Source organism: Ciona intestinalis, chromosome 6 (genome assembly GCF_000224145.3).
Source record: "Ciona intestinalis chromosome 6, KH, whole genome shotgun sequence".
NCBI classification, from domain to species: Eukaryota; Metazoa; Chordata; class Ascidiacea; order Phlebobranchia; family Cionidae; genus Ciona; species Ciona intestinalis.
In genome coordinates, this window is record NC_020171.2 from 98,478 (window position 1) to 115,817 (window position 17,340).

At 33.7% G+C, this 17,340-nt stretch overlaps 4 protein-coding genes and 1 non-coding gene across 5 annotated transcripts in view; 2 read left to right on the plus strand and 3 right to left on the minus strand.

Moving 5' to 3' along the window:
• LOC108949539 (gamma-aminobutyric acid type B receptor subunit 2-like) overlaps positions 1 to 37 on the plus strand; it is a 10,538-nt gene extending 10,501 nt beyond the window's left edge. Inside the window, exon 9 of the mRNA XM_026834852.1 lies at positions 26 to 37. Coding sequence (XP_026690653.1) covers positions 26 to 37 — 12 coding nt within the window. The remainder of the gene's footprint in view (positions 1 to 25) is intronic.
• Positions 38 to 1,826: 1,789 nt separating this feature from the next.
• Positions 1,827 to 4,605, minus strand: LOC100183869. The gene is made up of 3 exons (XM_002130661.4): positions 4,367 to 4,605; positions 3,411 to 3,510; positions 1,827 to 2,736 (listed from the first exon to the last, which is right to left on the minus strand). Exons 1-3 carry the CDS (start codon positions 4,575 to 4,577, stop codon positions 2,346 to 2,348), a joined length of 702 nt encoding a protein of 233 aa, XP_002130697.1. The 5' UTR covers positions 4,578 to 4,605; the 3' UTR covers positions 1,827 to 2,345.
• Positions 4,606 to 9,165: 4,560 nt separating this feature from the next.
• Positions 9,166 to 11,325, minus strand: LOC108949556 (bromodomain-containing protein DDB_G0280777-like). The gene is made up of 3 exons (XM_018812265.2): positions 11,111 to 11,325; positions 10,404 to 10,509; positions 9,166 to 10,052 (listed from the first exon to the last, which is right to left on the minus strand). The coding sequence occupies exons 1-3, from the start codon at positions 11,304 to 11,306 to the stop codon at positions 9,608 to 9,610; spliced, it is 747 nt and encodes a 248-aa protein (XP_018667810.2). The 5' UTR covers positions 11,307 to 11,325; the 3' UTR covers positions 9,166 to 9,607.
• A 1,945-nt stretch (positions 11,326 to 13,270) lies between these two features.
• LOC100181502 (transcription initiation factor TFIID subunit 12-like) lies at positions 13,271 to 16,417 on the plus strand. Its single transcript, XM_002130675.4, has 5 exons — positions 13,271 to 13,486; positions 13,700 to 13,929; positions 14,872 to 14,949; positions 15,388 to 15,502; positions 16,025 to 16,417. Exons 1-5 carry the CDS (start codon positions 13,330 to 13,332, stop codon positions 16,147 to 16,149), a joined length of 705 nt encoding a protein of 234 aa, XP_002130711.1. The 5' UTR covers positions 13,271 to 13,329; the 3' UTR covers positions 16,150 to 16,417.
• A 603-nt stretch (positions 16,418 to 17,020) lies between these two features.
• Positions 17,021 to 17,102, minus strand: trnas-uga. Its single transcript has one exon. It is a non-coding gene; the product is annotated as a tRNA-Ser (tRNA).
• Between the last annotated feature and the right edge of the window lie 238 nt (positions 17,103 to 17,340).

A 17,340-nucleotide genomic window follows, 5' to 3' on the forward strand; every position in this document is an offset into this window, starting at 1 on the left:
AATTGTAACAATTCCCGTTTTATAGATTACTTACTAGAAAAGAGTTAAATAATAAAATTATGTGTTTATGTGGATTTTTACCGCTGGTTTAGCTTTACGAGAAAAAGTAAATGGCTTACATACATTGTTATGTAAATGAGTTTCTACGGTGAGGCAAACCAGGAAATCCAGACCTATACGTTAGCCTAATATCCTATAACACCCTGATAGCGCACTCATGCTAGAACCGAATTGATACATTCAATTGATATATTCACGTACTATCTATTCTTTTTTTTTTAAAAACATTTTTTTCGTACAAGCAAAATTACAAAAATATCAGAACATTTAATAAACATATATTATTTATTTGTTTTTCAATGCGATAACGGAAATTAAACTTATTAAACCTGCGAAATCGGAAAAATTGCAACAAAACGACAGTCGTTGTAACACGCTATGTGTAAAAATGATATAGTAGGGTGGGGGAAGATGGGACACATTTAATACATAATATCCAAATAGCCTGATCGTGTTTTAAACAATTAACAACGGTCTGTGGAAGTCGTAAGGATACGGTTTTATAATTCATTGAATGTTCTTTGTTTACTGCCAAATGAAAAGAGAAAACTAAACGAAAAAGTGTCCCATCTTCCCTCACCCTACTATAATAAAACCTATACTATAACATATATACATACATACCTTAAACGCATCTCCCCATGCCTTTGGTGTGTATATTGTACTCGTATTCGTGTTTTGTCCATACGAACACGATATAATAACTGCAAATATGCTTAACGACAAAATCATAGCTGTATATATTTTCTATCAGTGTGTATTTTGTCCATCAGATGGTATTCCAAACTTGATTACTGACTTGTAACGTGGGAGTTTTTTCAGACAGTTTTTGGGTAAAAGCTTTTTAACTGTTACTTTGGTAAAACCTAAATATAAAGTAGTTTCCAAATAACATATATATATATATCCTCGCTGTCGATAATAAACACTGTCACTAAAACTATTGCTTGCAGTTTTGAAAAAAAGGTAAGTTGACAATATGTGAAATACACATATTTACTGAGTTCTTAAAGTTGACAATTTTTACAATTGTATTAAGACAACACTCTCTTTGAGAGGTTTTTCTGTTTTAAAACGGGTATATTACTCTATAAATATTCTTTATTTATACTAAATGGGATAAGAAAATAAAATAAAAGCAGGCCCCATCTTACCCCACCTTACTATATTTTCAACATACTATCTATCAAAAGACCTTTTCTATTTTTATTAATGGTACATCCTCGTTTTCAGCGTACACAGTAAACAACACCTGTGACAACTGTACAACGCTTACAGCTCGCAGCGTAAAACGACTGAATTTTAGTATAGTCATACAACTATACGCCGTGGGCAGTTTTAAAGGCGAACTTGTCGGATTAGTTTTAAATTGGTCTAGTTTCCTCGTGTTTAAAGTTAGACTAATTGGAACCACAATACAAACAAGCATGTTTTACCGCGGTTAATTTCTTGAAGATATACACGTAATTTGCGTCGTTTTTTTCATAAATCAGCATAGCGAAAAAAATATGTATAATCATATTGTACACTTTACATTTTGAAAGGCTGTTTAAAGTCGTGTTTTTTAAATGATTACTCATTTAATAAAATGTTACCCATTTATCGCTTGGCAAGGTGCAAAGACAGTCTTAATAACAAGTTTTCCTGTGGCATACACCTCGTGCCCATTTACGAGATAGGCTACCATGTTTGTAACTTTGTAAATATTTTTTTTTAATTTTTTACCTATTTTAAACCGTTTTAACAGAAAAATAAAATAAGGTTGCTTTTTATATTTCACAGTTGACAATTTATTAACACGCTTTACATCAAGATGTGATATATAGTAGGGTGGGGGAAGATGGGACACCTTTCCACTCTATTTTCTTGTTCCATTTAATATAGTAAACAAAAGACACTCAAAGAACTATTAAACCGTTTTCTCACGACTCCCATAGGCCGTTGTTAATTGTTTCAAACACAATCAGGATATTTGGATACTAAACTAAATATGTCCCGTTTTCCCCACCCTACTATAAATGTATTTGTAAACAGTATCTAACAAATGCGTTGCATTCATTGAAACACGATTGTGTGTGATAAAGATTGTGCTTGTCATACATTTGCTCGTCCTATAGGAACCAGATTTCCGTGACACCGATAAGAGTCATTGCAATTCAGAGCCCCACAGTATATTTTTAGTTTAGTAATATTTACATTTTCTAATATATAACAATCATTTTAGATTTTCTTAAAAAAGATATTTCACTGTTAGAATACAAACAAAAAATCCGACTGGGTAAGCGTTAATTTACAACAATAAGTACAATTGACAAAACAGAGAGAATTATCTTGGCAGATACTTGTAAATTTGTAGACCCTCCTTTCTGCGTTGTGGCATCTCTTGAATCCAAAACAGAAGTGGTAACTCGTGAATGTACATTTATTTTCGTTGGTCTTGAACTCGTGACGTCAGTGACAGCTGACGTCATAGGACTACCATCTGTTGTTACATCAGAAATTTCAGATTCGGTAACATTAGGTTCTGTGGTCGTTATATTATGCAAAGCCAATCCACGGTTGTCTGTTAAAATACCAGTAGGAACAGTTGCATTGACTGTTGTTGCGGTAGAAGCAGCTGTAGTTGCCATGTCACCGTTACAACCATCGTACGAACAGCAGCTCGCTGTACAAGACCTGTCAATAATCAAACCTATTATTTGTCTGAAATAACTGTGGGTATTGCCCTGCTATTACTGCATTTTCCTACGTTTTTATGCACAGCGTGTCTAACCACTACCGTTTTGCTGTTAATTCTTTCGATTTGTTCTTTCATGGTATAGTATCGTTATATTTACTGAACTATCTATAGCCATATCTTAACGAGTCAAAAAGAGTATTGGTAATCGGTAAAAACACGATCGGGAAATATTTATTGTTTGCTAACGGTATAGGTATCTATCTTACTAGACAGTACAATATAATGTTATACACATCTCTTCTGTTATTCGGGTAATTTGAATAGAATTGATTTGAATGTAACTTACTTTATCCTCGCGTGGCCGGAAAACGACAATCGTTATCACACGGGTTCATACACCTCGTGCCAGCTTACCACGTATGTTACTTCGTGGGTGATTTTTTTTTTCATTTTTTTATGTATGGCTGATAATTTGGACAACCCATTAGTGACCACTGGGTTGGAGCGATTGCCGTTAAGTGCGCCTGCCCAAGGAGATGTACACTTACAATGGTAGCAGCGACGAGCCTTGAACCCATTACCTCTGGGTTACAGGCAAGCGCGCTAACCACTATGCCACGGCGCGGGTATTTGAAGTTAGTATATGGCATATAAAAACAAATTCACTTACAGCTTTCTAAAAAACGGATTGATTTGATCCACACGTAGAGTCGAACATAAATCTTCGCTGCACTCGCTCGTAGGTACGCATTTTCCGTACAAAACTGTACCTATATATACAAAATGGATATGCTTTAGCATAGTAGAGTTATGGAGACTGAACACCTTTAGCACATAACATCCGAATAACCTAATCGTGTTTTAAACAATTAACAACGGTCTATGGGAGTTGTGAGGATACCGTTTTATAATTCTTCGAATGTTCTTTATTTACTGCTAAATAAGAGGTCTTTTCTTGCCCCACTATATTTGGGGATGATGTATTATGCATTTATATATACTTTTTAAAAGCTTGATTTACGTTTTAAAGTGCATTTTAGGAATTTCGGTAGCTAATTAAAACAGCGAGTTTATTAAGCTGGGGTAAGATGGTCCATGTTTTCATTTTTTATCGTGCCATTCGGCAAACAGAATAAGAAGTTACATAGTTATATAACCGTATCCTTAAAGTTCTAACATGGTGTTTTTATTAGTTTAATTAAAACGTATTTAGGAAATGCGAGATATTATCTGCAATACACAGCCATATCCATCTTATTCCACAGTACTATATCAAGTAAAGATTGGTTGTTTCGTGAATGTGTATTAAAATATGCCATTTCTACGTACTATCTTTTCTTATGTGTAATATATTAGCGGGAAGTCCAAACCGACACGCACACCTATAAGAACCATTATATGATAATCAGTTGCACAAACCACAATAACACACGTCCTCTGTAAATAAATTGGTACTTATAAATGTGGGCACTTAAACAGAGAGACAACTTTTCGTTGGATTTTTTTTTGCTTAATTTGTACCAAGGACAAAAATAAAACAAGTTGGTTCTAAAAATGTTACGATTTTTTACGATTTTGTTTAATTTACATTTTTTATAAAACAAGAAATATTTTTAAATTTCTTACCGAATCCGGGTAAGGCTTTTACTCTGCTCTCAAACCTTACACAAGATAAATCAACCGTCGAATTTCCGATGTTGCATTCGCCGATATTGTAATGTGACACCGACCACATAAAACTCGTTACCGTGTAATTTTGGTAACATCGTAAACCCACAGTTGCTGGTGCTATGGACAAAATAATGCAGATAAAGACGCTTAATTTGCCACAGGGCATTTTAATCTCTTAATGTTCTTGTTTACAGTTTTCTGCAAATAATAAAACATTACGTCTTGTGGTTATATTTTTTTTCGATGTAAGTTTCCGCATTAATATATCTTATAAAAAATTCAGCTTAGTAATTAAATATGGTGGGTTGGGGGGAGATGGGACATCTTTAGCACATAGTATCTAAATAACCTCATCGTGTTTTAAAAAATTAACAACGGTCTATGAGATGTTTTGTTTACTGCTACGAGACGAGAAAATAGAGTGTAAAAGGTGTCCCATCTTCACCCACTGTACTGTATAAATTGAATCACCTAAAACTAGTTCTAAAATTTTAAACTAAAAATTATGGCAATTTGACTAGATATCAACATACTAAAAATACGTTTTCACAAAACGAATACAGTCGTATATACGTTCAAATGACTATAACTCTATTTGCTTATACTTAAGTAAATCTGAATCTTTACAGTTTCTGAGCAGTCGTTTTTCTCTGCGTCTCAAACCTTAATGCTAAGTGTCTCGTCTTCCGTTTTCTTATATTGACCAGACATAAGATATATGGTTTTCTGCGGCCAAAATCATGTCAAACCATCACGCATACGTCAATGCAGCACGCACGGTGTATGCTATTTGTGCGGGAAAATTGCAGGCGTTTATTATCTCATGCGTATTAAAGTTTAATTGTTTTTTTTATCACGAACAGGCATTTAGGTTCTTTTTCTTATAACAAGTTAATTAATTTCTGCGTTAATAGTTTTACACGTCTGAATTACCAAAATCTAAAGTTCAAAGTTATCACAATAATAATAATATTATCAATTACGGTAGTCTCTTCGATTACGGTAGCGAAGATTTAGAAATATTTGGGTAATACTAATTTACGGGAATACGGAAATACGGGAACGACGGGAATCGCAATCTAATTTACGGGAATACGGAAATACGGAAAAGACGGGAAAAACTGCAAACTAATTTACGGGAACACGGGAACTTACGGGAATGTGTTTTAAGCTTGTTTCAAGCCTACACCAGTTACGGGAATGTGTTTTATGCTTGTTTTAAGTATTTACCAGTTACGGGAAAATTACGGGAATGTGTTTTAGGCTTGTTTCAAGCCTACACCAGTTACGGGAAAATTACGGGAATGTGTTTTAAACATATTACAGTTACGGGAAAATTACGGGAATATGTTTTATGCTTGTTTTAAGCCTACACCAGTTACGGGAAAATTACGGGAATGCGTTTTAAACATATTACAGTTACGGGAAAATTACGGGAATATGTTTTATGCTTGTTTTAAGCCTACACCAGTTACGGGAAAATTACGGGAATGTGTTTTATGCTTGTATATTTACCAGTTACGGGAAAATTACGGGAATGTGTTTTAGGCTTGTTTTAAGTATTTACCAGTTACGGGAAAATTACGGGAATGTGTTTTAGGCTTGTTTCAGTCTACACCAGTTACGGGAAAATTACGGGAATGTGTTTTAAACATATTACAGTTACGGGAAAATTACGGGAATATGTTTTATGCTTGTTTTAAGTATTTACCAGTTACGGGAAGGTTACGGGAATGTGTTTTAAGCATATTACAGTTACGGGAAAATTTTGGGTAGTACTAATAATTAGTTTCATTTCTGTATACTTCCAACTCCCACAAAACAATTCAGGGCCCAGCAATGTCTTTTTGATTGCATTTTACATATTCGATCCTCATTGGGGCCGTCTGTACTGGTAAATATTTTTTTTTTTGAAAAAGGCATAAAAACATTCCCGTAACCTTCCCGTAACTGGCAAAAACCTAAAACAAGCATAAAACACATTCCCGTAATTTTCCCGTAACTGGTAAATACCTTAAACAAGCATAAAACACATTCCCGTAAGTTTCCCGTAACTGTAATATGCTTAAAACACATTCCCGTAACCTTCCCGTAACTGGTAAATACCTAAAACAAGCATAAAACACATTCCCGTAACTGGTGTAGGCTTAAAACAAGCCTAAAACACATTCCCGTAACTGTAATATGCTTAAAACACATTCCCGTAACTTTCCCGTAACTGGTGTAGGCTTGAAACAAGCCTAAAACATATTCCCGTAATTTTCCCGTAACTGTAATATGCTTAAAACACATTCCCGTAACCTTCCCGTAACTGGTAAATACCTAAAACAAGCATAAAACACATTCCCGTAATTGGTGTAGGCTTAAAACAAGCATAAAACACATTCCCGTAACTGGTGATAGGCTTAAAACACATTCCCGTAACTTTCCCGTAACTGGTGTAGGCTTGAAACAAGCCTAAAACATATTCCCGTAATTTTCCCGTAACTGTAATATGCTTAAAACACATTCCCGTAACCTTCCCGTAACTGGTAAATACCTAAAACAAGCATAAAACACATTCCCGTAATTGGTGTAGGCTTAAAACAAGCATAAAACACATTCCCGTAATTGGTGTAGGCTTAAAACAAGCTTAAAACACATTCCCGTAAGTTCCCGTGTTCCCGTAAATTAGTTTGCAGTTTTTCCCGTCTTTTCCGTATTTCCGTATTCCCGTAAATTAGATTGCAATTCCCGTCGTTCCCGTATTTCCGTATTCCCGTAAATTAGTATTACCCAAATATTTTAAACGAAAAGACAGGATTTAGCGACAAAACAACAGTTGTTAAAACACGCTTACAGTTAAAAACATATTTACATTCAATTGTAACAAATACGCGTGGTCGCTACTAAAATAAAAACATAATTTATATTAAAATATGGTATAAAAGGTTACCAATTATACCAACGCGAGTCGCGGAGCTACAGTTATATAATTCTACAAACATATTTTTACAACAAATGGTACGAGAAAAAAGGAAAATAGATCCCATATTACCCTCCATCTTACTATATATTCCAAAATTCTGGTCAAAAATACAGACAAACCGCCTGAAAAGGCGAATTTCATTATATTGGCAAGCATGAAATATTTAGAGTCAGACCTTCAGTTAGCTGTCATAATCTGGCGTAGCTTCAAGCCGATCTTACCATCTATACGAATATTTGCCTTGGAATTCCCATAAAACGTTTTAGTGTTTATAAATAATAAAAGCATTTTATAGACAATATAGGTTGCGGTAAAAAAATCCGTAAATAAATGATCTTAAGTACCTTTTGTTTTCGTGTGGCTGGGTAGCGACAGTTATTGTATAACACGAGTGTTCTGTTTCATACACCTCGTATACGCATACAAGTAACCATGTAATACATAATATAAATATAATAGGGCGGGGTAAGACGGGACAGATTTAACACATAATATCTAAATAGCCTGATCGTGTTTTAAACAATTATAACGGTCTGTGTGAGTCGTGAGGATACAGTTTTATAAATCTTTGAATGTTCTTTGTTTACTACCAAATGGATGATGAAGTTGAATGAAAAGGTGTCCCATCTTCCCCACCCTACTATATGTTAAAAAAATCAAGTGTAACTAAATCGTTTTTTACAAATGGTCAGATGGTAATATTCAACTTCGTATTTGCTGGCAATAGCAACCATTTCTGTTTGGCAGTTTCATAAATTATACATTTAATAGTACATAGATGCTGGGTAATTAGTAAACCACACGTTTGTAAACAATAAGGCATAAATAAACCACTTCTATTTACAAGAATGTGTCATTTCAAAAACGGGTTACATTTTATTTTGTTGAAACTTGTGCGCTTAAAGAAATGATAAAACGACAGTTCAAAGAAATTCGACAGTAAGTTCTGTAACCGTAAACAAATTCTGCAGAAGAATTTAAAAAAATGTTACAACTGTATTACGTTTAATATAGTGGGTGGGGGAAGATGGGACACCTTTCCATATGATTTTCCCATCCTTTTGGTAGCAAACAAAGAAAATTCAATGAACTATAAAACAGTATCCTCACGAGTCCGATAGGCCGTTGTTAATTGAAGCACGATCAAGATATTTGGATATGGTGTGCTAAAGGTGTCTCGTCTTGCCCCATTCTGCAATATTTAGTTATAATCATCATAGTTGTAATTTGAGATTCAATCATGTTTTGCAATTTCCCTTGGAAAACACTTATATAGTTAACATTTATATCATCGTGGCGTAAAATTGGATACCGTTAGCATCTAAATACCACATTTCCTGATCGTGTTTTAAACAATTAACAACGCGTATTTAGAGTCGTGAGAATACGGTTATATTATTCTGTAAATATTCTTTGTTTTCTACCAAATGGGATAACAAAATGAAAATATGTTCTGTCTTACCACAGCCTACTATATAATAACCTGATCGTGTTTTAAACAATTAACAACGGTCTATGGGAATCGTAAGGATACGGCTTTACAGTTGTTTGAATGTTCTTTGTTTACTACCAAATAGGACGAGAAAACAGAACGAAAAGTTGTCCCAACTTCCCCCACCCTATACTGTAACGTTTTCGAAAATATTTACTTGACTTATTGGAGAAAAAACATATAAAATTTCGCAACTTTTAGCTCGAATTTTACTTACTCACAGTTAAGTTGAATTCTAAACACCAGCCGGTTGATAAATTAGTTCCGCGTCTGTGTTGGAAAAAGTGCCAAAGATTTGTCACATAATTTATTGCTTACGGAAGTCAAGAGCGCCTGAGCTCCAACAACGTATTTGTCTTGTTAAACCGCTTTAACCTATAATGCGCCTGCGGTCTATTTATACAATCTTTGGGGTAGAATCTTTAAGATTCTCAGCTTTTAGATTTACTCTAATTTACTGAACCTGCACGTAAAATATGTTCCTGTACATAAAACATCAACATAGAAATAAATACAAAACAGGAATGTAGAAACAAGTTATTTAGGAATTCATTCAATTTGTAATCGTTCATTTTCATTTTGTCTGTTCGTAACATGTATAAAACAATAAAAATACAAAAAATAGACCTTTATCATGACTATATTCGTGCCACAGTAGATTATTTCCGCTGTCTACTAGTTTAAAATCACAGCTAATTTCGATGACTGTTATACAACCTCATTTGAACAACACGATTCAGAATGCGATAAATGCACTTGCAACTAAAACTAGTAGATAAGCTAAACCTACATGCCTCGTACTAGACGCAAAGTTCGTTGTATTGCCTGTATGCGGCCGACCAATCGGTGCAAAAAACGCCGGTGCGTCGCCTCGCGAGTCGTCTCTTGGTGCATTAGTGATTAACATTGTGCCGGCTGGCGTCGTCGATCTGGTTCTTGGCACTTTAAACGCTGGGGCGTCACCTGGCGACTGGGACATTACTGTGAGAGGTGTAACGGGAGCAGAAATGGTCGTTGTTGTTCTTGTTGTAGTTCGGCCTGTGGGTGCAAATCGTACTGGGGCGTCGAGTGTTGTTGTTCTTGTTGTTGTTGTCGTTGTTGTTGTTGTAGTGGTTGTGGTCGTTGTAAAAGAGAATGGCAAATTACAGTTGTCATCGTAGCAACACGTTGCGTTGCATTTTCTGTTTTAAAAAAAAACGGCAATTGAAAGATGGAGTAATTTGGAAAACCTTTTTAATGTAACCGTTTGATGATAAACAAAAATTGTTACAGAATTATTTGTCAATAACGGCTGTACAATATGCGCCAAGGCCGATTGGTGTTGTTGCCTATCAAAGTTTGGTCTTTAGGAGAATTTGTACTTGAGCATATCTCAATTTCCCCCACCCCACAATATATGCACTTCTTGAAATACAAGGATTGCTTTAAAACTTTAAACCAAAATAAGTTTTTATAGTCTTGTTATTATAGGTTTCAAGTGCAGGACAAAACACTTGCGTGATTCTTTTTAACCAAGTATATGCATTACTTACATCACTTTAATTGTACCGTTTATAGCTTTTAACTTCTTCATGTAATCGTTGCAACCCAAATTCTTGCATTTCATCTTCGATATGCATTCACCATACGCAAGTCGGTCTGTAAAAATGGAAATTAGTTCTGTGGGGTAAGATTGGATACCATTAGCATATAATATCCAAATATCCTGGTCGTGTTTTAAACAGTTATAAACAACGGTTTATGGGAGTCGTGAGAATACGATTTTTTAATTCTTTGAATGTTTTTTTTGTTTACTACCAAAATGGGACGATAAAATAGAATGAGAGGGTATCCCTTCTTTCCCCAACCTAATATATATATATATATATATATTAGATACTGTAGGAAGAGGGTTTGAGACTTGACATAGCTTCTATCGTAAGTGGGCACGAGGTTTATAAACGTAAACATTACACAGATCACTAATTATAGTTTAAACAGGATGGCAGATAATAATGTAAAAAATAAACGTTTAACTTAAACAACCATTTCTGGTAATTCGATATTAATATTATTTAATGTAATTATAAGCAATTATAACTTGTAGTGACTTCTTTATCCTCGCGCAGCGTGACAACGACAATCGTTATACCACAGGTGTTTTTTTCGTTTCATACATGTCGTGTCAGCTTTACACACCGAGTTATATACCACATGTATGAAACTTTATGGATAGTTATTTATTACTTTTAATAATTACCAGGTCCAACAGCGTACACAATGTCGGCTTCTAGTTTTACGCAGCCAGGACGCTGCATTGTACATTCTTGAGTTTGGAAATTCTCAGTTCCGATTAGACCGCTGTCCAGTGTATAGTTAGTGTAGCACTTTAGACATAACACGATTTGTAAAGTAGTTAACATATACAGAGCAGTGTATAGACCGTACATCGTCATTTTGTCCTATATTTTTGAAATCTTTATGGGATGCAAAAAAAAGTAATTTATTTTTCTAGTGGGGTAAGATGGGACACCTTTAGCGCATAATATCTAAATATCCTGATCGTATTTTAAACAATTAAAAACGGACTACGAGAGCTGTGATAATAAATTTTCATAATTCTTGAAATTTTCCTTGTTTACTACCAAATATGACGTGAAAATAGAAAGAAAAGGTGTGCCATCTTACCCCACCTACTATATTTTCTAATTTGTGTGTTTTTAATTTTTTTTAATTTGTGTGTTTTCACAATTAACAACGCTATTACAGAGTCGTGTGGTTACGGTTATGTTAAGTCTGCAAACATTCATTGTTTACTACCAAATAGAACAATAAAAACAAATAAAAAATGGCCTATCTTACCCCACCTATACTTTATTTAGTTTTGGATGTTGTTAATATAAAAACCTGGCAAGCAAAACATGCATATCGTATATTTCCTATTTTAAAAACGCATTTTTTAATTACAAAAACGCTTAAATTGTCGGTTTGTAAGTTAGCCATTTTAGAATATTTCATATTATCAGTATAAACACTTTAACCGGCAAGTTACGTATGGATATTGGATCCATTTCTGAATATAACTATTTTTCTAATGCTATTCTTGTATTAGTAAAATGTATCAACTGTATACTATACCTTTAATTGAAAACTATTAATTACAAAACTGAATTTTACGCAACAAAAAGTAAACAATATTAAATGTAAATTTTTTTCTTTCCTAAATGTAAAAGTAAAATTTGCATAAACTGTTCGCAAAATTCCTCAACAAGTTACTACTGGTTTATACCCTTCCTATATACTCTTCTATTCAAATCTCAAGTTTGGTCTACATTTATAAAATTATTCGAAAAGTAAAAATTAACTATCATTTCTGTAAAACATGTGGATTCGACTGTCTTGTAAAAATGTCACACGATTTCTAACTTGGTCCAAGCAACTACGTAATATCCGGGTATAGGTGCGTCAACCCATGTTCGTCACGTGATAGTCACAACATTTTCGGTTTTTCTTTGCAGAAAAATACACACAAAGCGTTTCTATATTTGTAATACAATAGGGTGGGGTAATGCGGGTCTTGTTTTCATTTTTTTCTCGTTCTATTTGGTAGTAAACAAAAAATATTTACAGAATTATAGAACCGTTTGCTCGCGACTTTAAAAAAGCCTTGTTAATTGTGCAAAATACGATTATAAAATATGGGTTTTATTTCTAACAACACCTCATCTTATCTCATAGTACTTGATACTATTTTTTTGTTTAATGAAATTCTTTTTTATTATAAAAACCAAAACTACAAATTTGGCTTAACAACAGTTCTCAAAACGTTCGTACATTATTTTGCATTTTCTTAATTGTACAAAAAAGTTTCTTGAGTAAAATATTCAATATGTTGTTCAACATTATATTATTATTATAAAGTTATTTAAAATTGCTGTTGTTTGTGAGTTCGTTAGGTTTAATCTAAACAAATATAAACAAACGTATTTGTTATTTCTCGTGTGTTGCATAATATTCGTGTCTATGTTTATAAGATACTGCTGTGCGTCAAGTCATGTCGATTGCATCAGATAAAAAGTATTTCTTTTGTGGATTGTATCTTTCTGATGTGGTTTCATACGTAATTAACCAAGAACGCTCTTAAAAGGGGGGCACCTAGTATTATATTTCGCAATCGAAGATCTTGTAAATAGCAAAAATTTAAATCTTAAGTGTCAAATTTTAGATTTTTTATTTAGTCGTAAACTACTTGTGACGTGTTGTAGGTAAAAATACAATATTTTTTGACTGATTTCTAAAACTAGGCACCACATATGAAGCAGTGCCTATCTAAAATCCCCATCCCACAAAAAATAAATTTAAAAAAAATATTTTTATTTGGCATCACTTTTTAGCGAATTAATTACAATTCTGACAGAATGATAAGCAAAGTTTTATTCTATAAACAGGAATACTGATTAGATATTTAACTTATAAAACATGGATGTATCAGCGCACACGCTTTCCCTTCAACAAACTTTAAAGGGAGTTGAAGCCAAATTGTTATTTCTCGGCAATGGGCCACATAATGCCCAACAAGCTAACGAACATCAAACTTTAACAGCTTTAAAACAACGTCTTATGGAACAAATACAAGGTTATTGTCAATCTCATTTTAATCTTGGTATTCTATACTTAAAATCAAGTAACTAGTATTAAAACACTGTAATTGTAAAGCAAATATAATAAACCTTAATAAATGCTTGTATAATTTATAAAATTGATATTTTCTAGATTTTTTGCAAAAAAAATATTATTTTCAGATTTTTGTTAATTTTTTAAATTTTTTGCACAAATGTTTATTTTTCAGCATCAATACAAACCACGGGCCAGCAGCAGCAACAGCAAACCTCTCAAAACACAGCAGTGTTGACGAACCCAAGCCCCCAATCTTCGTCACCCCTAATAACGCCACCCACCCTACCAAACCAAACTGTAGTCAAACCTGCAATTTCCCAACTTCCACAAGTTGTCCTCAGCAAGCCAAGACCACCAGCCCCTCAGTTTATCACCCAAGTACCACAGGAAAAAGATAACAAGGTAGTTTGTTGTTTTAATTCACAGGAAAAAGATAAGAAGGTTAATTTGTTGTTGTTTTAATGCACAAGAAAAAGATAACAAGGTTAATTTGTTGCTTTTAATTATTTTGCAATGTGCGAGAAACTATGGCGTGCCTAACCAAAAGTTTGTGAACAAAATCATACATGCAGCTGGCAACCTCTGCAGGCTGGATAACAGGTTAACCTAGTTTGACCCCAGTCTGCAGAATATGACAGTTCCTGACGAGATCTCACGTGTGCAAGACGGTTATTTTTCGCGTGCGCGCATGCTATTATTAAAAATCTGCGTGCAAAGCATGTACATTTCCAAGCAACAATACAAAATCCTACTTAATTTAATACGTTTTTTTTCATTGTTTAATTGATTGGCGTGCGTGGGACAAATTATGGCGTGCATCACCAAAAGTTTGTAAAAAATCGCGCGTGCACCTGCCATACTCTGCAGACTGGCGAGAAACTATGGCATGCCTAACTATAAGTTTGTAAACAAAATCATACATGCAGCTGGCAACCTCTACAGGCTGGATAATAGGTTAACCTAGTTTGACCATGAATATTCACATTTGTATAATATTGTAATTGCTTCAATAATCAAGTATTGTGTGGGCAAGTGGTAAGATCACTCGTTTTGTAACCAAAGGGTACTTGGTTCAGAACTCAACGCTGTCCCCTTAGCATGTGTATCCTTGGCCAAGTCGCCGAGTGAAAATTGCCTTAATGGTCGGCAACATGAAAAACAGTAAAAATCAATCGGGTACAAAGTTAATACTGGTCAATTATAATGGGCACAAAGTGTTTAAAATATGTGACATATGACAACCATGTAATAGCAACAGTTTTCTTTAACATTCGTCATTTGCCAGTTCAATTCTTTGGTTTGACTTTCTTTTTTTTTTGAACTAACCAGTTTGCATTTGAATAGATTCTTAACAGACAGAGGTTGCAAGAATTGATAAGAGAGATTGATCCGGCTGAACAACTGGATGAAGACGTTGAAGAGGTTAAAAACTCAAAAATGATTCTTTTAAATATTTTTTTCAGCTGTATTTTCAGCTAAAAATTTATAATGATTACTTTAATCAATTTTTCAGCTGTTAAAGTGGGAACATATTCTAACAACTAATAAAACTTAAAAAAATAATGTTTTTAATTTAACAGTAAAATATAGCCCAAAATAACATTTTCTTTTCGGTTTTAAGCTGCGTTGCATTTTTCCTGATGTAGAAAGCTGTTTTTTGCTGCAATTCTAATATAAGTGTGACCGTGATGTTATGTTTCTGCAAAACTTAGCTACCTATACTAGAATATGTTTTAAGTTTTATTGCGGTATTTATTTTGACCTACCTATAAAATCTAAAGAAATATTTAGAATATATATGTTATGTGTTTGGTTTAATGCAGTATTTTGTGATTTATCTAAATTTTGGGAGTTTTACAGATGCTAATGCAAATAACGGATGATTTTATTGAAAACGTTGTATCCGCATCATGTGAGTTAGCAAAACACAGGAACTCAAATACATTAGAAGTTAAGGATCTAAAGTTACACCTAGGTAACATTATTTAACATATATATATATTTATATATGGTCCCTTTAATTAAAGCATGTCCACTATGTAGTGAATATTGTGGACATATCGGACATATCGGACATAGTGGACATGCACTAATTAAAGGGACCCCATATATATATATATATATATATTTTACTTTCTTGATAAAATACAGCTACTGCAAAAAGGATAAAAGGGAATGAAAACATGTCTCATCTAACTCCAACCTATTATGTATATATAGGATATTACAATTTCAATTTTAGGAAACACTTTTGTGCAGTTTATTTCACATAAAAATGGTCACTATTGGGTTTTCTAAGTTATCAGTCATACATAAAAAAATAAAATAATCACTAACAAAGTAACATACATGGTAACTCATAAGCTGGCACGAGGTGTATGAAACAGAACACCGGTGTTATAACGACTGTCGTTTTCCGGCCACACGATGATAAAGAAGTACATTTATTGATCCATTTTTTATAATTTTCAACATATATATATTTTGTTTATAACAGATAAACAATGGAATATTTCAATACCTGGTTACGGTTCAGAAGAAATTAAGCCATTTAAGAAACCAACAACAGCGGATGCTCATAAACAACGTTTAGCGCTTATTAGAAAAGCTATCAAAAAATGAATGTCCTAATTGTCAATACTATTGGTCAAGATAAGCTAAAAGCAGTGCAATTTGTGAATTGCAAATGTATATTTTCCAGATTGGCATAGACTGAATCTTTGTCGAAAACATTACATTTTGCTGGAATGCTATTAGTTTACTTTTGCGTTGTTTATATTTTCTAAATGGAATGGTATAAAATACTGGCGTAATCAAAAGTATTTTGAACTAGTAAGCAGGTTTAAATTATGTGTTTAATATATGAATAAACTTTTCTAATTATCATAAACTATAAAGGTGTGTTTCGAGGTAATTGGTCCAAGGCTTGTGGCTGCCACCGTTAAAGCTGTATGTGTCTTCGAGAAAGACAATTGCTCCAACCCAGTGGTCACTGATGGGTTGTTGAAATTATGATAAAAAAAATTTAAAAGTAATCTCCACAAAGCAACAGACATGGTAACTCGTAAGCTGACACGAGGTGTATAAGTACGTGTTATAACGACTGACTGGAAAAGCAAGCTACGTTCTTTCATAAAGCATTAACAAATCTCCCTAAAAATTCCATAGTTGATAATACGTAAGCCGGCAAAAGTACAGAGAAGAGAACAGCTATGTTATAACTTTTAGGAAGGTAAATAGATGTCAGTTATTTGGATGTCAATAAAATTCATTCTATTTTCTCGTCCTATTTGGTAGTAAACAAAGAACATTCAAAGAATTATAAAACCGTATTATCATTTCTATAGATCGTTGTTAATTGTTTAAAACACGATCAGGATACTTGAATAATATGTGGTGAAGGTATTCAGTCTTCCCCTACCCTACAATAATACAGTAATGTGTACTGTAACAAAAGTGCAAAGATTTGTACAGTTTTAAAAAGAAAGTCAACCGCTGCGAGTAGGGTTCGAACCTACGCGGGAAGATCCCATTAGATTTCAAGTCTAACGCCTTAACCACTCGGCCATCGCAGCTCGCATATATTGCAATCGTATTCTGTGACACTTCCTTATCGCTGTTTGACCACAAATATTTTATAAATTCGTCATTATTTAAACAAAATTAAAACACCCAACATTAGTCAAATCTAATATGAAAGTTTTAAATCAATTTCTATACCAAAGAGTTTTTACTAAGCTAGAATTTTCCTAGCGATTGATGGTAACTTACAATATACAGTAGAGTGGGAGAAGATGGGACACCTTTTTATTC